Source organism: Ochotona princeps, chromosome 28, assembly GCF_030435755.1.
Source record: "Ochotona princeps isolate mOchPri1 chromosome 28, mOchPri1.hap1, whole genome shotgun sequence".
Taxonomy (NCBI): Eukaryota; Metazoa; Chordata; class Mammalia; order Lagomorpha; family Ochotonidae; genus Ochotona; species Ochotona princeps.
The window spans coordinates 110,805-135,272 of record NC_080859.1 but is presented as its reverse complement, the minus strand read 5'-3'; the positions used below and the strand labels follow the sequence as shown (position 1 = coordinate 135,272).

At 44.0% G+C, this 24,468-nt stretch overlaps 1 protein-coding gene across 5 annotated transcripts; it reads left to right on the top strand.

Annotated features, from left to right (window-relative positions):
• The first annotated feature begins 4,462 nt into the window (after window positions 1–4,462).
• Window positions 4,463–22,105, top strand: LOC131478206 (zinc finger protein 260-like). Of its 5 annotated transcripts, none has more exons than XR_009244358.1 (3): window positions 4,463–4,552; window positions 9,169–9,251; window positions 14,892–14,980. XR_009244358.1 is itself a non-coding variant. In XM_058656383.1 (3 exons), the coding sequence occupies exon 3, from the start codon at window positions 19,113–19,115 to the stop codon at window positions 21,462–21,464; it is 2,352 nt and encodes a 783-aa protein (XP_058512366.1). In that variant the 5' UTR covers window positions 4,463–4,552; window positions 9,169–9,237; window positions 19,050–19,112; the 3' UTR covers window positions 21,465–22,105. The 5 variants fall into 5 exon arrangements, 4 of the variants coding, with proteins under 4 accessions (XP_058512366.1, XP_058512365.1, XP_058512367.1 ...); XM_058656383.1 differs by lacking the exon at window positions 14,892–14,980 and adding an exon at window positions 19,050–22,105 and having other exon boundaries at window positions 9,169–9,237; XM_058656382.1 differs by lacking the exon at window positions 14,892–14,980 and adding an exon at window positions 19,050–22,105.
• The last annotated feature ends 2,363 nt before the right edge of the window (window positions 22,106–24,468 follow it).

The window sequence follows — 24,468 nt, the reverse complement described above, 5'->3', positions numbered from 1 at the left end:
TGGCTTGAGCACACCCAGGATCCCATATGAGCACTGGTTCTAATCCCAGCAGCTCCACTTCCCATCCAGCACCCTGCTTGTGGCCTGGGAAAGCAGGAGCGGACAGCCCAATGCATTGGAACACTGAACCCGCGTGGGAGACCCGGAAGAGGTTCCAGGTTCCCGACTTCGGAAAACATACATATGGGATTGTTCTTAATGGGAAGTATTGTGTATTGTTATTCTTTCCTTTCTGTTTTTTTTTAAAAGATTTATTCATTTTATTACAGCCAGATATACACAGAGGAGGAGAGACAGAGAGGAAGATCTTCCGTCCGATGATTCACTCCCCAAGTGAGCCGCAACGGGCCGGTACGCGCCAATCCGATGCCGGGAACCAGGAACCTCTTCCGGGTCTCCCACGCGGGTGCAGGGTCCCAATGCATTGGGCTGTCCTCGACTGCTTTCCCAGGCCACAAGCAGGGAGCTGGATGGGAAGTGGAGCTGCCGGGATTAGAACCGGCGCCCATATGGGATCCTGGGGCTTTCAAGGCGAGGACCTTAACCACTAGGCCACGCCGCCGGGCCCAGGAATTTCAAAATTTTTTAAAATTATGAATGGATATTCAATTTTATCCATTTTTTTCTATGTGTATCAAGTTATTTCAATAATCCTTTCATCTGCTAAGAGTATGAATTGAGTATTTCTTGATTTCCAGAAATCAATGTCTGTTCCTAGAATAAATTCCAGTGTGGCAGAGTTTTCCTGCATGTTAGTACTATCATATTGTTGGGTTCAGTATGCTACTTATACAGAGTGACACTGGGGTGGGAGGTGGCCTAAGTGATGGCCTTTCTGGCTCCAGCTTCCTGCTGAAGACAACCTGGGAGTTTGCAGGTGAAGGGTAAAAGATTTGGTTTCTGGTACCCGCACAGGGGACCTGAGTTAAAAGTTCCACATTCTGACTTCAACTGCCAGACTGGTGGACATTTAAAGTGAGGCAATAGATGGAAGGTTTTCCCTGGATCTTTCTCTCTTTTCCTTTTTTAAAACAGACTGTGAGGCTGGCATTGTGATGTGCCAGGTTAAACTGGCAGCTGCATCCATATGGAACTTGATGTTCCACCTCTAGTCCAGCTCTTTGCTATTGTACCTAGAAAAGCAACTGGGCACTTACCCTGCCACATAGGAGACTAAAAAGAAACTCCTGGCTTTGGCCTGGCCTGGAAGCTCTCTCTGTGTATTTCTCCACTTCCCTCTGGAACTCTGCATGTCAAATAAATAAAAACATATTCTAAAAAAAATATAGTACATTACTTACTAGCATGCTCATATCCAGGGACCAGAGGACAATGTACAGTAGTGCTTCTCAAGCATGAACTTGTCTTATAGTACCTAGAAGTTGTTTTAGATCAGGTTTTATAATAGGAAATATATTTATAAATATAATTGGGAACTTCAGAAAAGTACAGTGGATAAATTCTTAACACGTGCATAAAATGTGTATATTTAAGGATATATATATAATTGATAACAGAATTTGAAAATACAAACAAAAATGAGATTTATGACCTAAGAGAAAAAAAGATAGTTGAAAATTATAGATAACATATATGCATGTGTGGCGCCTGAATCTTGAGGTGAGTGTACATGGAGGCTTGCCTTAGAGTATGACAGCCCAGACAATAAAAAATGGCAACAGTAAGGCTAGGTCTTCCGAAACACTTCTGGGACATTGTTTTCAGGAGGAAAAACAAGTAACGTTTTTGTGTTATATGTAGCAGACCTAGGATTTACATTGTGTGATCAAGATTTACTTTCTAATTTACATACAAATATTAGCATAGGGGGATGCTTATCTTCTTCAGCTAGGGAAATGATGAAGCCCATGGAATATAAAGAAGTTCATGGATTAGGGAAATTTCATCAGGGCACACCATTCTTTATCCCAAAACAAACTAATGAACAAAGGAGAGGTCTTGGCTGGTCAAATTCAAAGTAGGGACCACTGCTTATTATTCCTTATAATTAAAATGGAAAAATAACAAGCCTGTGTGGACAGAACAGTGGCCCCTTCCTAGTGAGATGTTACAGGCCTTGCAAATATTAGTACAAGAACAGTTAGATGCTGGACATAAGGAAGAATCCAGTAGTCCTTGGAACTCTCCCATTTTTTGTTGTAAATAGAAATTAGGAAAATGGAGAATGGTAACAGACCTGTGCAATGTTAATAAGTGCACTTTATCCTTGGGATCACTTCAGCCAGGTCTTTCAACACCTACAATGATCCCTCAAGATTGACAAACTATGATTATTGTTCTTAAAGATTGTTTTTCCCCATTCATTTACAAGCAGAAAATGGAGCTGCTTTTGCCTTTACTGTACTTGCATATAATCAGAGCCGTCCAACCCCCTGATATCAGTGGAAAGTTCTTCCTTAAGTTATGCTTAATAGCCCTTCCATGTGTCAATACGATGTTAATCAGCCTTTGCAAATTAAATGACACTTTCCTCAAGATGATGACAATTCATTATATGGATGCCATACTTTTTGCACAACCTGATGCTGATATTGATATGTTAATGAAATCAGCTACTTCTATTTTTCAGGAATAAGGCCTTATAATGGCCCCCTTCAAAATTCAAAATACAGTCCCTTTTCAATGTTTCAGATATAAATTTCAGCAAACCTAAGTGTTGCCTCAAAAACTCATGACATACAGCAATACATTAAAAAAATTCAAACAATTTTTTAAAAGATTTATTTAGTGCGCCTGGCGCCTTCACCTTCACCTTGAATGTGCCAGAATCCCATATCTGTGCTGGTTCTAATCCAGGTGGCCCCACTTCCCATCCAGCTCCCTGCTTGTGGCCTGGGAAAGCAGTCGAGGATGACCCAAAGTCTGGGACCCTGCACCCATGTGGGAGACCAGGAAGAGGCTCTGGGCTCCTAGCTTCAGATAGGCTCAGCTCCAGTCTTTACAGCCAGGGTAGGCAGTGGAGAATGGCCCAAAGCTCTGGGACTCTTCGTGGGAAACCCAGAAGAAGCTCCTTACACCTGGCTTTGGATTGGCTTTGGCTCTGGCCATTGTGGCCACTTGGGGAGTGAACCAGTGGATAGAAGATCTTTCTTTATCCCCTTCATTCTGCAAATCTGACTTTCCATTGAGAGAGAGATGGAGCTTGAAGGAAGAAAATGAATTTGAAGGAGGGGGTGGTCTAGGCTTCTACCTGGAGAGAGCCTGATGGAGATAGTGCAAGACCACTTCCATAAGGTGGATGACCTTGTGAGGGAAGTTGGTGCCCATTGCACATAGCGCTGGGCCTTCATGTATCTTAGGTGTGGGGGATGGAGGAGGGTAGCAGCTCCTGTCTGCACATGTGTGTGCAGTATAGCTTGGGTGCTCATTATGGCTGGTATTGACCTTCTTTACAGAGAAGGTTAGGGTGAGTTGGCATTCCAAATATTCCTGGATGGGAATATCAGTTTGACTTTGGCAGGGTGCTGGAATCAATTCTGCTGAGCCCAAGCTAAACATTGGCAATTAGCTGGATTCAAACAGGAGCACCTGGGACACCTTTAAGCTTGCAACTGGAGACTTTATCTAGTATATTATAATTTTGGCCCTGTTTTTGTTTATTTCTCTATTTATTTTTAAACAGATGTGAAATATCATATTTCAGAAACTGAGTACAAAAGAATGATTTTTAAAAAATAAGTACTAGATATGGGTAAATTACAAAACTGTCCACCTGTGTTTCTTTGTAAATTATCGACGATGTCTTGTCCAGAATTAATCTAAGGTTGAAATGAAATGAACAATATTTGATCACTCAGGAATGTTAGCTCCCTGTCCAGTTCTCTGCCTATTTTTCTGTACTTGGTGAATTATAAGATCATGTAAAATGATTTGAAAAGTACGACAAACATCAGTGAAAAACTGTCGAAATTTATTCTTGCATATTTAATGCTAAACTGTGTTCTCCAGACTCCTAATAAAAAAGATATGGTGGGGCCCAACGCAGTGGCCTGATGTGGTAGCTCAACGGCATGCGCAGGGATCCCATATGGGCATCAGCTTTAATCCCAGAAATCCCTCTTCCCATTCAGCTCCCTTCTCGTGGCCTGGGAAAGCAGTCGGACGGCCCAAAGCCTTAAGACCCTGCACTCCTGTAGGGAACCCAGAACAGTCTCCTGGCTCCTGGCTTCGGATCGGCGCAGCTCTGGTCTCTGTGGCCCCTTGGGGAGTGAATCAGCGGATGGAAGATCTTTCTCTCTCTGTTCTCTTCTCTGTATATCTGACTTTCCAATAAAAACTAAATAAATCTTGGCGGGGGGAGCGCCCCTGGGCCTGGACTCCATTTCCCAGAGTTCCGAGTTCCGAGCGCCTGCGTGCAGGTGCGAGGGCGTGCGTCTGCGTGCGTCTGCGCGCGGTGCGCCGCATCCCTGGGCCGCAGAGGCCGGCGGAGCCTCCGCTCCCACGCTCACGATCCCGCGTCCCGTCCAGCTGTTTCGGCTGCGCCGGCTCCCCGGTTCTTGAGGGGAGCGGCCGCGCCCGCGATTGTCCGCAGGTACAGGCAGAGGCCGCGCCGGGATGGGCTCGGGGCGGCTCGCCGTCTCGGTGCGCGGCCCCGGTCGTCTTCCAGCGCGTTGGCAGCGGGGGTGACTCGGTAGGAACGTGAGGGGGAGCGGGGGCGGCCGCGAGTCTCGGCAAGCCGCGGTCCCGCTCTCCGCCGATCAGGCTCTCCGACGAGCGCGATGGCGGATCCCGCGAGCCGAGCCTGGGGTGCAGACAAGAGAGGACTCCAGAGGAGGGCCCGAGCGACCAGAGCGCTCTCAGCGCAAGTGCAGCTGCTCTGCGTGGAGAACAGGATGCCAGAACGCAGTTTGGAGCAGAACGAAGGGAAGGAGTGTTGGGAAAGAGGTGCTAAACAGAGGAAACAGGCGCGAGGTTATTATAAAAGAGAAGTCAGTTGCAGACAACCCTGGTAGGGCTTTGTCCGGGGGCTGGGTGGTTGGCAAGAAGTGCAGAAGATGGATGGGGACAGTACAAGGCATGGGTGAAGTGAGTCCTGATGGGGTGGTCTCTGTGGACTGCACTGGGGGTGAAAGCTAGCCCAGCTCCCCTTCCCTGTGCATGCTCTCTATGTGACTTCTGTGAATTTATTTCTCTAAAATAAGTTCTTTCTGGCTGTGAGTTCATACTCCGTTTCTTTCTGTCCTGTGCCGCGTTCATAATAGGAAGAGGGATGATATGGCACAGGAGATAAGGATATGGGAAATAATAACCGACCAGTGACCTTTCCTGCGTTGAAGGTGGGAGAATCCGGTCACTTTATCTCTGCTGGTGGGAAGAGGTGGGAGAGCTCGTCAGGATAAGGGTGTACCATCCAGATGAGGGGCCAGGACATGATGGATGAGGTTGGGGAGATAAGGATCCCAGTTGGGGACCCTACCCAACAAGGGGAGCTTCTGTCCTTATTGCAAAGAACCTTCTGTTCTTGCCCCCTCTCTCAGCATTGTCGCAGTCCAGAGGGAGTTCTCTCCAACCAAAATGGCACACACAGATGGAAGAATGGTCAGGTTAAGATCAGCAATCGCATGGGGAACCCAGAGCAGCTAGGGCCTTTGTGGCGGCTGTGTGCAGGTGTACAGTGGCTTTGTGGATGATTAGTTCACTAGGACTTTGCAATCTGGAGTTGTTCTGAAGCTGGTGAAAGTAGCTGATGGTTTTAAAGAATTATTTATTTTTGTTGGAAAGGCAGATCAGATTTACTGAGAGAAGGAGAGACAGACCTTTCTTCCACAGATTAACTGTCCAAATGGCCTCAATGGATGGAACTGAGCTGACTTAAAGCCAGGAGCCAGAAGCTGTTCTGGGTCTCCCTCGTGAGTGCAGGGTCCCAAGGCTTTGGGCCATTCTCTGTTGCTTTCTTAGGTCCTAAGCAGGAAGCTGGATGGGAAGTGGAGGAGCTGGCATGCAAACTGGCACCCATTTGAGATCCTGGTGCTTGCAAGGTGAGGGTTTAGCTGTTGAGCCATTGTGCTGGGCCCACCTGCCTGCTTCTAATTTCTGTCGTAAGTGTTTTTTCTTTTAAAGCAGTATGATCTGTCATTACTTGTTCCTGATCTCTTTGCAAAGTGAGAAATGAGGTGAAGGCAAGTGTACTGCTTGGGTCAATAAGTGGAACAATTTTCTTTTTTTTTTTTTTAAAGATTTATTTTATTTTTATTACAAAGTCAGATATACTGAGAGGAGGAGAGATAGAGAGGAAGTGGAGCTGCCAGGATCAGAACCAGCGGCCATATGGGATCAAGGCGAGGACCTTAGCCACTAGGCCACGCTGCCGAGCCCAAGTGGAACAATTTTCATTGGGATTTATATGAAGTGCTGAATCTCAAAATCTTAGGGGCAGAAAAATGACACTTTGCCTTTTTCTTTACAGCCAAAATGCTCTACCCAACTGATTATATTATTATCCATGTGGTTTTAATATTTTTTTAGAGATTTGTTTATTTTTGTTGGAAAGGCAGGTGTACAGATAGGAGAGACAGAGAGCAAGATCTTTGTCTTTCATTTTTTATTATATTTTTGACAATGTGTACATAGTTAATTAGGGTAAAAAGGTTCAAGGGCTATGGGTAAGACTATTATTTCCATATTGTTTCCTTCATGTATCTGAGGTAAAGGGGGATATTGAGGGAGAAGGCCCACCAGTTCCCGGATGTGGGGCATGCTCCGAGATACTTGCTCAAGTGGTTTTGATAGTTTACCAGTTAAGAAGTGCTGCCAGTCTCGCCACTCCAAGCATGATGAGGTCGTTGAAGAATCCACCAATTGACATAGTCCATCATAAAGTCTCCATTTGCCCAATATTTCACTGCCAACATATAGCTGAGGTGGTTGTTTGACTTGTTCTGTCTTCTGTCTTTTCTTGGTTAGGGTTCTGAGTCCGGCATTTCGATTGGGGAGATCCCCAAAGAAACTTTGTCTGAGCTGTTCCCAGACCACATTCTTGTATGTTCTAGCAAACACAGGGCCCGGCACAGTCCATCTCCTTGATCAGCTGGTGGTTGCAATTGCTGGGTTGGTTCTGTTTTCAGCCCCGACTTCCACTGGAACCAATGGGTGTTGCAGTCCAGCCTGGTTCTGCCCAGCACATACTCGGCCCTGGCGTAAACCAGTGGGAGCTGCAGCCTAGTCGTAGCGACCCACAGTAACCCCCACCAGGCCCGCCCCCTACCCTGGTTTGTCAGTATGTGTAACAGACTAGTCCAGTCTGTCCCATATCCCGTTTGACTCTCGTACATTTCAATGGGTATTGAAGCTTCGTTCCATCTAACCAGCTCAACTGTCCAGTCTTCATGGATGTTGTTGAGTGCCTCTCTGTCTAGCCACCTCAGCCCCTGTCCTAGTTTTTGTGCCCTCCTATGAGAGTGGTAACCCAAGAGGGAGGAGCCCACTATTTCCCTCAGGCCTCTCCCACTCCCGGATTATGCACTCTCCAGGTGTTTCTGTGGTTTAACTTGACAGCTTCTGCCAGCTGATGCTGCAGCTAAGTCCAAACAACCCTCACCCACTCTAATTTTATTTGCACCAGTAGGAATAATCCGCCCAACCTGGCTTTTCCCTGATCTAGTCCACATGAGGTGCACAGGTATTGTAGCCCTGCTCAGTCTGGTCTGCCCCCATCCCAGCTCACGCTCTCCAGTGGGAGTAGCTGTCCAGCTAGGGAACCCCCCCCCATATTCCTCCTGCCGGCTCCACCCCTCCTTCCTGGTTCTCACGCCTGCTGGTTGGGCGCTGCAGTCACATCTGGTATAGGCAACCACGCCCTGGCATTCCGTATTGTACACTGGTTTTTGTTGCGACTGAACCTGGCTCGACCCACACTCTGTTCTGGTGTTCAGATTTGCCAGTGGATGGCGTGAACTGATTCAGCCTGGTCTGCCCCTGACCTATGCCAAATGTATGCCAGTGGGTAACTTTCCATGGCCTATTCTGGGCTGTTTCCTATCGTGCTTCTTGCGCTTACCTGCCGGGTCTGTGTCCTGCCAGAGGAGTTGCCCAGGCTCCTCCATTAGAACCCCTCCCAATGTCAGATTTTGTGCATACCAGGGGATCCATGAGCCAACCCTACTCAGTTCACCTCCTGTCCTAGCAGGAACAGTGACTTTTCCTGACTGGCCTTCAACCAGAGCAAGATCTTCCATGCAATGATTCACTCCTCAATCTGCCACAACGGCCCGAGCTGCACTGCTCGAAAGCCAAGAGCCACAAGCCTTCTCCGGGTCTCCCACGCTTTGGGCCGTCCACAACTGCTTTCCCAGGCCACAAGCAGGGAGCTGGATGGCAAGTGGGGCTGTTGGGATTAGAACTGGCACCCATATGTGATCCTGGTACATTTAAGGTGAGAACATTAGCCGCTAGGCCACCGCGCCGGGCCTTCATGTGGTTTTAATTAAGGCCAGCTTTCTTACTTGGGTTCTGTGTTGAGTCTTATGGCCTTCTTGCCACTGGGAGCCAGTTACTATTGGAAGACTTTGTTATTGACTGTGTTCCACAGAAGCCTCTGCAAGTTCATAGTGTGACGAGGAAAAGGGTAGCAAGTGCCCTTCCCAGAGAGGCCCACAATGGAGTCAGACGGGGCCTTGAAAATCATTGTTGACTGAGTATAATGAAGCTAAAAACTGGGTTTTATTCAATCACTTTTGGAATGCTTGGTGCTGTCACCAGATTACTCATCTATGAACTTGTTTAACATAATGAGCTCTTCTAGGAAGTAAAAATAGCCAGGGAATACCAAGTGATAGCGAATGCTAAGGTGGCACATCCCAGTGTGTTAATCTTTGTCCTTTGCTTGAGTTTGCTTCCTCTCATCATAGTGATTGTGGGTGGATAAGCAGTTTTGTGCTTCTGCTGTGGAGATCTGCTTCCCACCCCAAAACAGCCATGAGCCCATTTCCTGCGTGCCCATGCTGTATGACCGTGTGTCTAATTGGGAAACAACCACGAACAAGATTTCTGTCCTTGGTAGATCATTCCCTGTATTGCTGTAAATTGACCAAATTATTTAAGAATTGGAAAAAGAATTTCTAAAAATATCAGATACCTAACTGGTAGTTTAAGAGAAACGGCTAAATGAGGAAGGAGCCTCATGGTGTTCATTCTTGTTCCTGTTAATAGCAGTTGTTGGTGTCCACCCTGGGACTGGAGGAGGAAGTCCATCCTTTGAGCTCCACAGTTTAACTGAGGGTAGTGATGAGCAGGTATGATGTTTACTTATATGATTGTCTATGTATAAAGAGTATCATTTGTAGCAGCTGGTGATTGTTGTCTCTGTTTAGTGTATGTGTTTAAGTTAGTGTGTGTTAGTAGCTAATGTTACCCTGCCTTGTGATAAATAACTGTTATCCATCACCCATTATACTCTTTTGCAAAGGTGTATTTTATTATTTATTTGAAAGCTAGGGTGAATGAGAGCTTCCATTTACTAGTTCCTTTCTCAGATGGCTGCAAAGGCTGTGACTATTGGAAGGTAATATTAGGTGTCCAGAGCTTCATCCAGTTTTCCCAAATGGGCAACAGGGACAAAACTACTTGGGCCATCTTCAGCCAATTTCCTGGGCAAATCATTAGTTAACTGGGTTGGAAGTGGTATAGCCAGATCCTAGACTGGTGGCTACTTGGGCCATCTTCGGCCACTTTCCCAGGCATATCGTCAGTGAAGTGGGTTGGAAGTGGTGTAGCCAGATCTCAGACTGTGCTAATGTGTTTTGCTGGCTTTGCAGGTAGCACCTTAACCCATGGCATAATGGCAGCTGCTCAATATACATTTTGGAATGCAAGCGGTGGCGATGAAAATGTACAAGCTAAAAGAAGTTTTCATTTTAAAAAATAAAGATGTATTTATTTTCTATTTATATTGGAAAAGCAGATTTACAGAGAAGGAGATTGAGGGCCCGGCAGTGTGGCCTAGCCGTAGTGGCTAAAGTCCTCGCCTTGAACGTGCTGGGATCCCATATGGTCGCCGGTTCTAATCCCAGCAGCTCCACTTCCCATCCAGCTCCCTGCCTGTGGCCTGGGAAAGCAGGTGAGAACAGCCCAAAACATGGGGGACCCTGCACCTGTGTGGGAGACCTGGAAGAGGTTCCTGGCTCCTGTCTTCGGATCGGCATAGCACCGGCTGTTGCAGCTCACTTGGGGAGTGAATCATTGGACAGAAGATCTTCCTCTCTGTCTCTCCTCCTTTCTGTATATCTGACTTTCCAATGAAAATAAAGTAAATCTTAAAAAAAAAAAAAAAAAACAGAGAAGGAGATTGAAAGATCTTCCTTTTGCTGATTCGCTAAGTGGTCACGGCTAAGCTGGTCTGAGTTTTCTGGGTCTCCCACGTGTGTGCAGGGTCCCAAGGCTTTGTACCATCCTCTACTGCTTTTCTAAGCCCTAAGGGAGCTGGATGGGAAGTGGAGCAGCTGGGACATGAACTGGTGCCCATATAAGATCCCGACTCAGGCAATGTGAGGATTTAGCTACTGAGCCATTGTGCGGGGTCCAGAAGTGTCCTTTAAAAAGACTTACTTATTTAGTTGAAAAGCAGGGTTAGAGAGAGAGAGAGAGAGAGAGAGAGAGAGAGAGGCACAGAGAGATCTTCATCCACTGGTTGACTCCTACAAATGGTCATAATGGATGAAACTGGGTTGGTCCAAAGCCAGGCAACTGGGAGCTTCTTCCAGATCTCACATGTAGGTGCAGGGGCTGAAGCACTTGGACCATCTTCTTTTGCTTTCCTTAGCATGTTAGCAGACAGTTGGAGTGAAAGTACTGCAGCCAGAACTGAAATCAGTGCCCATATGGGATGCCGGCATTGCAAGCAGTGCCTTTACTCACAACACCATAGCACCACCCTTAAGAAGCTTCTTCTAATTCCATTTGGTTGCAGGGACCTTTATTGGATTTCACCTCTGGCTGGGCCCTGGCAATGCAACTGCAGGCAAAAGTATTCAGTAAATCTGCAGCAAACTTATTTTTCAAGTTTGTAATGGTATATGGTTGGTAAGTGATGATCTAAATATCTGAATGGCTCTTCAGAAAAATGGTTCTCAATGTTACTGGCAAAGCCCAGTGGGGTTTTCCTTAATTTAATGTAGAAAAAGCCAGGAATTGGTTGCAGAGTTCTGTTTTCAAAATGTGCAAGTGAACATGGAAGAAATAAAATGAAAGCACCTCGTAGAGGTGGGGTGCCTCCTGAAAGGAGAGAGACCCAGGTTTTAGGAAGTAGGGTGGAAACCTTGTACTGGTGGTCCCTAGTCAATTAAAAAATGGCTGGGCAATTCCTGTGCTGCCCAGTTCAAGGTGTTATTTTTCTTGGCCATCTCGTGAGGGACAAATGGTGAGTTTCCCCTGAGATGAAATTTGCTTCTCACTTAAGTGTCAGGCTTTCAGGATTTAAACACTACCCTGTTTGCCAATACTTGCTATGTGCAAACATGGAGCTGTGAGGTGGGGTCCCAGGGACAGTGGCCTTACAAGGCTGGCCCCTGAACCTGACAAAAGATTTTGGTGTTCTAAGATGGGCACTTATAGAGAGTACATGCTAAGATACTGTTAGCTTCTCAGCTATTATCAGAGATGCCAAGCATCTTGTTGGAAAGCTTTACTCCTTCTCAGAAATGGGGAGTGGGAATCCTGTGTGATGAGGAGGGCATGTAAGTAAAAAATAATGTTGCTGCTATAAAAAATAATGTTGGTGCCCATGGAACCAACCCATTTCTCAGTGTGGTCTTTGATGACTCGTGAAGATGCATGTGATGTCTGTGGTGGTTTGAAATATGTGCTTAGCTGTTAAGGTACAGAAAAGATGCTACTTTATTAAAAAATAAAGATTCATGCATATAAAAATGAGGTTATTGGTGCCAGAGTTATGGTATAGTTGACTGAGCTTCTACCTGCAATGCTCACAGTCCACATGGGTACTGGTTCAGGTCCCAGCTCCCTGCTTATGGCCTGGGAAAGCAGCAGAGGATGGCTTGAGTCCTTGGGATCCTGTATCCACACAGGAGACCCAGAAGAAACTCCTGGCTTCTGACTTTGGATTGGCTCAGCTTCAACCAGTTCAACCATTTGGAAAGTGAATGGCTGAGTTCTTTTTGTATCTATTTTTGTTTCTAATAAAAATGATTTTTGATAATAATATTTTAAAATTAGGATATTTTGGTGCAAAAATTGAAATTTATTTTTTGTATTACACATTCTACGTAAGCATTTTGAAAGGCCTTTATGAATCTTATTATCGCAAAACAACTTTTTAACTCCACTTTTTTCTGATTTTTAAAGTAGCCGTGTGTGTGTGTATGTGTGCACACCTGTGTGTATATGCAAATGCATATATAAGTCTGAGAATGACATGTGAGGAACTGGTAGGAGTAGTTCTGGGAAATATGACTTAGGTGAAAAGAAGGGAATGGTACCGCTGTCTGTGTTTTTAAAAGGTAGAACCTCATGGTGGTAATTGATGTGGCTGTCATGAAATGAAGTCAATCCAGAAAACAGTAATATTGTTTCAACCCCAAACAGCCTGTGTCTCATGCAATAGGACGTTGTGAGCTGGCCAATGAACCAACAATCGATATGAGTCAGATTGCTTATGATCTGCATCAAGAATTGTAAGACCTAATAAATTTGTAAGGCCCTATGATACTTGGAAATGGGAGGGAGGGCAGAGAGATCTTACATCACCCCAGTAGGTGTGAGGAAGACGGGGGAAGTATAACCCATCAGGATCATAACAGGTAACTCATAGACAGCGGACTGGAATCAGCATTAGACAATAGCAAAACTACAAAGACATGTGGAGGGAATCAGGAGCAATCCTAACAACCTCTTAACAGGAGGTCATACGCATAGAGCAGGAGGGGACCCCAAAGTGGAGCAGGGGGACAGGAGGAGGCTTTTATCCCAACCCTCAGGACTCCCAAAGCCTCACCAAGGACTATCAGTACGACCACCGAGGACTACATCCCTACTGCCAAGGAGACTACGGGGGAAAAGGAGTGCCTTCAGAGGCCAAGAACTCTGAGGTCACCCACTCCCATTTGGATCTACAATGTGGGATGGAAGAAGCCCAATTCCTCCTTTGAAGGATCCAGGGTCATCGGAACGACAACCAGGATCCCTGAGCGGTCCGCAGAAACAGAAGAACAGTAAACTTCCATCGGAACTAGGAGAGGAGCTTTCTCTGGCCCTTGCCTGCTTCCAACTTTGGGTCCCCACCCTCTTTTGTAAGGACCATCAGGATTGCTCCAGAAACCCCTCACAACAAACAAACATGAACAAACAAATTAGAATAGATAGAGAACAACTAGGAAAGTTTAGAAACAGACAGGAAGCGGCCAGCTGGGATGCACTTATAACTCACTGGGTGGTACACAAAGATCAGTTACTCTTCTCTGGGGTGTTGAGGATTTCTCTGCACACCCCTCCCAAAACCGTTCACCTAAACTGTTGACATTTGTCCTGTTAAAGTTATAGAGTTAGACTACCCGAAAAACAACCAGGTTCAGCAAAATCATGCTTCAATGCTATAAAATGCTAAATACTAACATTGAAATAGACAAGAGACAGCTGAATAGCAATATATAGCCATTCTAAGGTATATAGAATATGGTTAAATATAAACCAAAATTGAAATGTCCATGAGGAAGTCACAGGTTGTGGCCGAGAACATGCGTTTCTCTAGTAACATTGGTTAATCAATACCATGTCAATTAATGCCATAATGTTGTAAATGGTTGTAAATATTATGTTGGGTTTTTTACTTGATTGGGATGATACTCTGTTGGTTCTACCTTCAGACCAGAGATGGTCTCACCAAGAAAACTTACCAAGACAATAAGATGCTGGACTTTATGATTGGTCAAAACCTCCAATGAAAGAATGTCAACTGAATTTGAACTATGGAAATGCAACAAGGTGGAGTAATCCACCGTGGGGGTGAGGGGAGGGTTTGGGGAGGGGTGGGGGGAATTCCAGTGTCACATTATGCAATGAAATTAATAATAATAAAAAAATTGCACAAAATAAAAAAAAAAAAAAAGATAACATCAAAAAAAAAAAAAAAAGGTAGAACCTCAGAAAGAGAAACCAGTATATTAAAGGGGTGGGCCAGTGTGAAGCCAGGAACCCCATTTGGGTCTCCTTCAGGGAGTGGTAGGGATTTAAGCATATGAGCCATGTTCTGCTTTCCAAGTGCATGATCAGGAAGCTAGATCAGAGGAAGAACAGGATTCTAACTGGTTTTCCTATATGGGATCTTAGGATTGTAAGCAATAGCTTAACCTACAGAAGCACAGTATTACGTCTTATGTACTATTATTTTGAAATTACTTATTTTTATTTGAAAGGCAGATTGACAGAGAGACAAGGAGAGACAGAGGTCTTCATCTGCTGATTCACTCCGAATAGCCACAGTAGCCTGAGCCGAGTTGATTCAAAACCAGGAGCCAGAAGCTGCTTCCAGGTTTCCCACAGTGTTCACAGACTCAAGGACTTGGGCCATCCTCCACTGCTTTCCCAGATCATAGTAGTAAGCCGGATTGGAAGTAGAGCAGCTGGAGCATGAGCTAGTGTCCTTATGGAACGGTGGCACTGGAGGCAGGGGTTAACATTCTGTGCCACCATGCTGGCCCCTCATGTAATAGTTCTATAGTTAAAAATCTGGATTCTGACTTTAATGTGATAATTTGAAAATACTGGAACAGAAAAGGGACATCAGGCAATAATTAAGCAATCTCTAATAAAGTATAGACTTTAGTTGGTAGTGTATCAGAGTAGGGACGAATGTTGCCATTATATGTTATGTATTGCTTTCAATGCCAGTAATTCCACATGAAAGCTATTTCAATTTCCAGATGCTTCACTTGCAAACCAGCTTCCTGATAATTCATCTGAGAAAGTATCAGCAGTTGTAATTAATATTTGGGTTCCTAACTCCCATGTGAGAGACTCAGTTGGCATTCTAAGATCTTGTATTTAGCCTTGCCCAGCCCTAGCCATTGCAGCCATTTAGAGATTGAACCGATGACAGAAGACCTGTCTTTCCCTCACTGTATCTTTGCCTTTCAAATTAAATAAATCTTTTTAAAAGAAGATGTATCAGCTTTTCTTTATTTGTTGCAATAGGTGAACCATATTAATATGGGATGTTTTTTTCTAATTAATGTTATGTATTTTTGGTAAATTCGACTATAGAAGTGCATTATCACATTGGCTATGTATAAGCACTGCCTGTGTATGCAAAAATGTTGAAAATTCCTCAGTAAAGGAGGAGATGTTCTTTCTGGTCATCTACATTTTTTTTTTTTAAATTATTTATTTAACTTCAGTAATTACATTGTATTATGTGACACAGTTACATAGATACTTGTTTTATAATAGTGGAAACTAGTATGGCTAATGAGCAAACTTTTTTCTTTTTTTTTTTTTGAAGATTTATTTATTTACTTTTATTGGAAAGTCAGATATACAAAGAGGAGGAGAGACAGAAAGGAAGATTTTCCATCTAGTGATTCACTCCTCAAGCAACTGCAATGGCTGGAGCTGATCCAATCCGAAGCCAATAGCCAGGAACCTCTTCCAGGTCTCCCACACAGATGCAGGGTCCCAAGGCTTTGGGCCGTCCTCAGCTGCTTTCCCAGGCCATAGGCAGGGTACTGGATGGAAGCAGAGCAGCCGGGATTAGAACTGGTTCTCATATGGTATCCCAGCACGTTCAAGGTGAGGACTTTAACCACTATGCTAACACACTGGGCCCAGCAAGCTGTTTCTGTTTATCATTTTTCTATAAATCTAAAAATATTCTTAAATAAAGTGGTATTTTAAAGGGTAACTTGGAAGACTATAGAGTAGTATAGTTATCACTTATTATTTAAAGGTAAATTCATGCAAAGATGAATTAATTATTGAAATGTGATTTTTCTGGGTCTAGAACCAATTACTAATTGGCTGTTTCTTATGAATGGTGAAGTGGGTGGGGGTACAATAGCAGTTGCTGTTGAAGTGGTTGATTTTTTTTTTTTCATAAAATTAGTTTATTTTTCTGCATGAGTTTTTAGAATGGTTGTGATGATTATTTCAGTTTCACCATCCAGAAATAACAAACTGATCATGGGATAGATAATGAGTGGAATGTAAAAGTGAAAAATCTTGGGGCTGACATTGTGGCATAAATGGTAAAGTTGTAGCTTGTGATGCATTGGGCCCTGCCCTGGCTGACCATTTCCAATGTAGTTCCCCATTAATTGCATGGAAAAAGCAGCAGATAGCTCAGGTGTTTGTGCTTCTGCTTACCATATGAAAGACCCAGATACATTCCTTAGCTTTAACTTCAGCCTGGCCAAGCACTGGTCATTGCAGTCAACTGGAATATAAACCAGCAGATGGAATAGCTCTTTCCGATTCTGTAACTTTGGGTTTTTTTTTTTTTGAAGAATCAAAAATTTGGGCCCGGTGGCGTGGCCTAGCCATAGTGGCTAAAGTCCTCGCCTTGAGCGCGCCGGGATCCCATATGGGCATCAGTTCTAATCCCGGCAGCTCCACTTCTCATCCAGCTCCCTGCTTGTGGCCTGGGAAAGCAGTCAAGGATGGCCCAAAGCTTTGGGACACTGCACCCATGTGGGAGACCTGGAAGAGGTTCCTGGCTATTGGCTTCGGATTGGCACAGCACCGACCGTTGCGGCTCATTGGATCAGCGCAGCACTGGCTGTTGCAGCTCACTTGGGGAGTGACTCATCGGACAGAAGATCTTTCTCTCTGTCTCTCCTCCTCTCTGTATATCTGACTTTGTCATAAAAATAAATCTTTTTTAAAAATCAAAATTTATTTTATTTTTCATATCATTTTTATATCATTTTATAATACAGTTTCATAGGCTCTGGGATTCCCCCAGCCCCTCCCCAAACTCTCCCCACCCCCCGTATTGAATTCCTTCATATTGTTACAGTAGTACAGTTCATATCCAGTCATGATTCTTTCATTGTGAGCATGGACCATGTGGAGAATCCAGCATCTTATTGTTCAGATACATTCAACAGTTTCATTGGGAGACCACCCTTGGTCTGAAAGTAGAGCTCGCAAAATATCATCCCCTCCAATGAAATGTCATTACACAACTTCAACAACAGGAAGAAGCATCGAAATTAAAAACATCATGAAGTTAATTAACATGGTATTGAGTGACCAATATGTTAGAAAATACAGGTTCTTAACCACATCCTGCAACTACTTGCTTGGCATCTCAATTTTAGTATATACACAAGCAGCTGCTATGAACTTTTTTTTTTCTCCCAAGCTAATATGTTTTTGAGTTTAACCTAAATCAGAGTGGCACAGGAACAGAGAAAGGATCAACATTAACATCCATCATATGTATATATATATAACAGCTGAGTACAAAATTAACATCAAAGTTTCTATGCAGTTACATCTTGTTTAACATTAACAGTTATGAATTGGTAAAGGTTTTTGGGGATGTAACTTTGACTTTTAAAATAAGTTTGAAACAAAAATGAGAAGCCTTTGGGTAGTTGTGCTGTAGTGTGTTAAGTTGCCACGGGTGGTGGGAGGGGGTGGATGCCTTCACCCTATGATGGAGTACCTATAATCTAGTTCTATCTCCACTGCAACTCCATTCTAGTCTAGCTTCTGGATAATGCACAGGAATGAGAGGCAGCGTATGATTTTCCATGTGCTGGTGCCTGGATTCAGCATGGCCAGTTGCAGCTGTTGTAAGCATTTTGGGAGAGAGGTAGCAGAATAATAGTGTATATGTGTGTGTGTGCATCTGTCTGTCTTCATCTTGCTTATTCTCTGAGTAGGCACATGAAGAAATGAGGATCTTCAAAAGGGAAGAGTTTTAACTGAACAAGTGAGCGATAAAGTGGGCAGAGTAGATGTGAATGCTTGCTGTAATTCCATTTAACCAGCTCTGTGAATGGTCATTTCCGTGATCTTTTTCCTTGAAGATGGCACCATAGGGAACAGGTTTAGAAACTCCATTCCTAACCATCTTCCAAATTGGTTCTCTTTGCTCTTCATGCAGCATCAGGGATGATTATAGCCACTGACTGAATTCTGTGAAGGATTAGTGTTGAAGAAAGCAGACTTAAGATTGACTCAGTATGGTAGGTGCTCATTTCTCTCTCTGCTTGTGACATTGATACATGATTAAGATCAAATGTTAGAAATTGATCCTTTGAATTAACGTGTATCCTCACCATAGGTAGGCACTTCATTTTATCTATCCATTAGTGGATCTCTGGTCTCTGTTATTAGCTAGCCATGGCACCCAGTTTGAGAAAGGGGATCCTTGGTTGTATAGGATACAATCACCTACTTCATCCATCTTGGAATTCCCCCTGCCTTAGCTTCTGGGACATTTTTAGTCCCAGTTCTACTTGGAAAACTAATATATATATATTTGAAAGGCATATTTACAGAGAGAAGAGACACAGAAATATCTTCGATCTGTTGGCTCACTTCCCCAAGGGCTGCACTGGTCAGAACTGAGTAGTCTGGAACCAGGAGCTTTTTTCATGTCTGCCTTAAGGGTGCAGGGTCCCAAACTCTTGGGCCATCCTCCACTGGCCCAAGTGCTTTCCCAGGTCATAAATAGGGAGCTGTATCAGAAGTGGTGCAGCCAGAACATAAACCAGTGCCCATATGGGCTGTGAGCACTTGAAGGTGCAGTATTAGCCTGTTGAATTATTGCACCGACACTCAGTTCTACTTCTTCAGGACTTATACATAGGTACTGTAATACAGGATGAGGACATTCCAAGCAACTTTCTTACTGCCCACACCTTTCTTATTTGAGAATCCTGAAGGATTCCATTTTGTCTGTTAAGACACCAAGTATGTGTTTCCTAAGTATTTTTCTTGGTAATTTCCTTGGAGTTTGTAATGTATAAGTATCTTACTATCTTAAAGTCTTATGCCACTTAGGTGACAAGTAACTTCATTCCCTTTACATGAGTATTCCAGGTTACATGGTTATGTTCTTCTCATTTCAGCTGCCTTGAAAAGAGATTATCTGATCAGAACCAACCAGGAAAGTCAGTACAAAACATTCAGATATGGATATTATTGCAAGCAGCGTATCAACTCCTGAAGAAATGGAAATTAAAAAAAATAATTTGAATTCAAGCCATATTCCAAAACTGATTTCCAAAAATGGAAATTATTTAGAAATAAAATCTGAGGAATTTGATGTATATAACCCCTGTGGACTTCATGAAGTAGAAGCGGAAGAGAAATGTGATAGCATTAATGTGCCTGGAAACTCTCTTCAATGCTATGAGCCTCTTAATGAGTATCACAAGATTCAGACTGTACAGCAGCCATTTGAACATAATGCACAATGGAAAGCCTTCAAAATGAAGAAGACATTTGCATTTGGGAGTGTTCATATGGAAGAGACATGTAATAAGGGGACAACTCAGATGGAGAAGAAAAGTCTCCATAAATGTTCTAAGCCAAGTAATCATCAACAAACCCATAAAAGAGAGAAATTCAGTGAATATTTTGAATATGGGGAACCTCCCATTTACAAATCTGATCTTATAATAAATCAGGTGCCCCATACAGAGAATAAATCTCTTGCATGTGAACCCTGTGGAAAACCATTTAGCAGTCAATCCTGCCATACAATGTATCACAGCAGTCATAGAGGGGAAAATCTCCATGTATTTGGCGAATGTGGAGAAACCCCATATCAGAAGTCAGACCTCATTAGAAATCAGATTCACACAGGGGAGAAACCTTATGAGTGTAATGATTGTGGGAAAGCCTTTGGCCGTAAGTCACACCTCAAAATGCATCAAAGAATCCACACAGGGGAGAAACCTTATGAGTGTAATGACTGTGGGAAATCCTTTGGTCATAAGTCACATCTCACAATGCATCAAAGAATCCACACAGGGGAGAAACCTTATGAATGTAATGATTGTGGGAAAGCCTTTGGGCGTATGTCACACTTAACAGTGCATCAGAGAACTCATACAGGAGAGAAACCATATAAATGTAGTGACTGTGGAGAAGCTTTTGGCCGTAAGACATCCCTCATAATGCATCAAACAATTCACATGGATGAGAAACCTTATGAATGTGATGACTGTGGAAAAGCTTTTGGCCACATGTCATCCCTCATAATACATCAGAAAATCCACACAAGGAAGAAACCTTATGAATGTAATGACTGTGGCAAAGCCTTTGATAATAAGTCCCACTTAATAGTTCATCAGAGAATTCACACAGGGGAGAAACCTTTTGAATGCAGTGACTGTGGAAAAGCCTTTAGCTGTACATCACAACTCATAAAACACCAGAGAATTCACACAGGGGAGAAACCATATGAATGTAATATCTGTGGGAAAGACTTTATCGAGAAGTCACAATTGAAGAAACATCAGAGAGTTCACACAGGGGAGAAACCTTATGAATGTAATCACTGTGGGAAAGGCTTTATCCAGAAGCCACAACTCACAATACATGAGAGAACCCACACAGGAGAGAGACCTTTTGAATGCAGTGACTGTGGAAAAACTTTTCGAAGTGCATCACACCTCATAAGACATCAGAAAACTCATACAGGAGAGAAACCTTATGAATGCAGTGACTGTGGGAAAGCTTTTGCTCAGAAGTCATGCCTTGTAATACATCAGAGAATTCACACAGGGGAGAAGCCCTATGAATGTAATGACTGTGGGAAAGATTTTGCCCAGAAGTCACAACTCATAAAACATCAAAAAACTCACACGGGGGACAAACCTTATGAATGTAACAACTGTGGAAAAGGGTTTATCCAGAAGTCAAAATTGATACTACATCAGAGAACACATACAGGGGAGAAGCCTTATGAATGTAATGACTGTGGAAAAGCTTTTTACCATAGATCATCCCTCATAAAACATCAGAAAAGCCATACAGGGGAGAAACCTTATGAATGTAATGATCATGGAGAAGACTTCATCCAGAAGCCACAACTCATATTGCATCAAAGAGCAGACACAGGGGAGAAAGCTTATGAATGTGACCATGGAGAGAAGCCACAAGTCAAAATAAGTCATAAAACAGAAGCAGAGGAGAAACTCCATGAATGTAATGACCATGTTGAAGCCGTTATCCAGAAGCCACAGCTCACAGTACAACAAAGAACAGACACAGGAGAGAAAGTTTATGAATGTGACCATGGAAAATCCTTTATCCAGAAGCCACAGCTCACAACACATCGAAGAACAGACACAGGGAAGAAACCTTCTGAACATATTAACCATGGAGAAGCCCTTATCCAGAAACCACAACGCACGGTACATCAAAGAACACACACAGTGGAGAAACCATATGAATGCATAACTTTGGAAAAGATTTTTGCCATAAACCACATCTTATGGACATCAGGAAAGTCAGATGAGGGGGAGATATTGTAAATAATACTGACTGAGGAGAAGTTTTCTTGGTGCAAATCTGTCCTCATGAAACAATTCACACAGGGGAGAAGTGAATGTTACGAATGGGAGAACCTTTTGCCAAAAGTCACATGGTAGAACACAGAATTCGCAGGCAGAAATCTTATTATTGTAGTACATGTGAAATTATTTGTTTTCAGCAGTAGTAACTGAGCACATCAGGGAATTTAGACAATGGATAAAGCATAAAAATGAATGATTGCGTTTTAATTCTGAATCAATGTAATTATTGTAACAAAGCCTTTTGCTGGAAATCAGATATAGGCATGGGACTCTTTTGGGGAAATGGTTGAAAGTGCTAGTAGCATGGCAAAGCCTTTTGCCAGAAATCAATCATTAAACATTGAAGAATTCACATGAGACAGTTTTGGAAGTGTAATGGATGTGGAAAAACATTTTCCAGGTATTCAGGCCTCCATAGAATTTACAAAGGATACTGTTTGATGCAGAAAATATAAGAATGTTGTCTAGAAGTTCAGTCTCAGCAGACATCAAAGAATTCACAAAGGAAAACAAAGCTATGTCAGTGGATGTGAAGTCTTTGGGCATAAGTTAGTTTTCAACTCACTTTAAGGATTTAAAAGATGGGGCCCAATGCGATGGCTTTGCATATGCTGGGATCCGATATGGGTACTGGTTCATGTCGCTGTGGCCCCACTTCCCATCCAGCCCTCTGCTTGTGTCCTGGAAAAGCAGGTGAGGATGGCCCAAGGCCTTCAGACCCTCCCCCTGCATGGGAGTCCCGGAAGAGGCTCTTGGCTCCTGGCTTCAACTTGGCTCAGTTACATCCATTGCACCACTTCGGGAGTGAACCAGCGGGTAGATCTCAGTCTAAAAAAGAGTTTGAAAGATGGTGCAACAGCTTTTGTTTTCCTTCAAGTTATCTGACATCCACTGTTACTCATGAAGAAGAGCTTATTGGCCCTACTCAATTCCCCCAAGTATCTTCATAGTGTTAAACACAGGATGCAAGTCTCAAATATCAGGATGACCAGATTTGATAGAAAGGGTAGATGTTGGCAGTTGCAGGGAGACTGGATGATTTGCTGAGGGAATGTTGTATTTGCTTTTCCAATGTTTCTGCTAACTAATGCTTCAATAAATTAAACTCATTGTTATGCATTTCATTTACAAGGGCAATTGTCTTCAGAAATCCCTTAGTTTCAGATTTTTTTGGGGTAGTAGAGGTGTTCTGTTCTTGGTCATGTGTTCTGGATATTGCACTGATTAGTTTTCTGATTGATGCTGTAGTTTCTTGTTCTGGGTACAGGTGTTTTTTAAAGTTTATTTGAAAGGTAGATTTTACAGAGGAGAGAAAGAACATCTTCCATCTGCTTGTTCACTCTCCAGTGGTGACAGCAGCCTGAGCTAAAGTTGGGAGTATGGACCTCTTCCAGGGTTCCAAGGGATTTGGTCTTCCTTCCCACGCCACACAGAGATGGGTCAAAGTTGGAGATGCTGAGATATAAAACAAGCATATGGGATGCTGGTACTACAGGGTGGCGAGTTAGTCTGCTGCACCACCACACCAGTCCTGTGTCATCAAACCTGATGCAGAACAGTTAGGCCAGAGTTTTGGCTTAGCAGGTAAAGTTGCCATCTACAGTGTCGGCATCCGATGTAGGCACCAGTTCATGACACAGCTGCTCCATTTCCTGTCCAGTTCCCTGCTGTTGACCTGACGAAATCAGCAGAACATGGACAAAGTGTTTGGACCCCTGTTGCTCCACATGGGAGGACTGGAAGTAAATCCTTTTTCCTGGCTTAGGTCTGCTCCATCCCTGGCCATTGTGGCCATCTAAGGAGTAAAGCAGTGCATGCAAGAACTTTCTTTTTTTTGGAGGGGAGGGAATCGCTCTCTCTTTTTTTAAATTTTATTTTTTATGATTACATGGTTGATCAGAGTGGGAAGGATAGAGGTTTGGGGAAAATAGTTCTCCTGCTACAGCACCAGATGAGCTGCCATATTCTTTTACAACAGGGCCTGTGTCCACTGCTCTGCCTTTTTTGTTAAGTAGGACATGTTCTCGCAGGTGAGTGCAAGGCCCCGGGCCAGGCACCCCAAGCATTGCCGAATTTCCCACCCCTGGGCTCATGAACCCAGCTCCCACCTAGTAGGTAGGCCTCCGCATTTGCACCAGGTGACCTGAACCCTGGCAGATCCACTTTCCCTGGGACCCAGAAACCCAGCCACTGCTGGGCCCAGGCTGGCATGACTTGCCTCACAGTATTCACAATCTTACTGCTCAGCCCGGTGTAGTCTGGGCTGCCCCCTGTTCCAGCTCCCACAGGTGGGTGCTGCACCCTATCTCAGCCCAAACTGGTTGCTGTCCTGGTCCTAATGTGAACTAGTGGGTGTTGCGGATGAATTTGGCTCCTCCTGTCCCCTGGCCTGGTTTTCAGATCTGCCAGTGGCTGTTAGGTGCTGGCCCAGACTGGTCTGTCCCCAGATCTGACCCAAATGTATGCCGGCATGTACTGAAACTTTGCGTTGTCTGGGTTGCTTCTTGCCTTACTTCTTGTGTTCACCTGCAAGGACTGCATCCCAAGGAAGAAATTTCCCAAGATCCTCCATTGATTTTCCTCCCAGTGGCGGTTCTTGCACACACCACTGTGTTGTTGGCCCAGGTTGGCTTTGTCCACCTCCTGTCCTGGCAAGAAGAGTGTCCTTGCTCAACCAGCCACACCTGTACTCTTGGTCACACAGCCTTCATGTGGTTCAATGGGAGTAAAAATTTTTCCTGGCCTGTTCTACACTCAACCTGGTTCTCAGGAGTACCACTGGGGGCTGGAGTCTAGCCCAGTCTGTGGCTCCACAGTCCTAGCACACACCCATGCTGGTGCAGATAATAGCCATGTCAAGTCCAGCCTGCTGTCTCTAATCCTACTCTCATTTTTGCCAGTGGGAACACCAACCCAACTGGGATGCCCCGTTGGCTTCCCAGCAAGGCCTGAACCCATCTTT

Coding starts and splice junctions, on each gene's coding strand:
- LOC131478206 (XM_058656383.1), top strand. CDS start 19,113: ATGGATATTATTGCAAGCAGCGTATCAACTCCTGAAGAAATGGAAATT.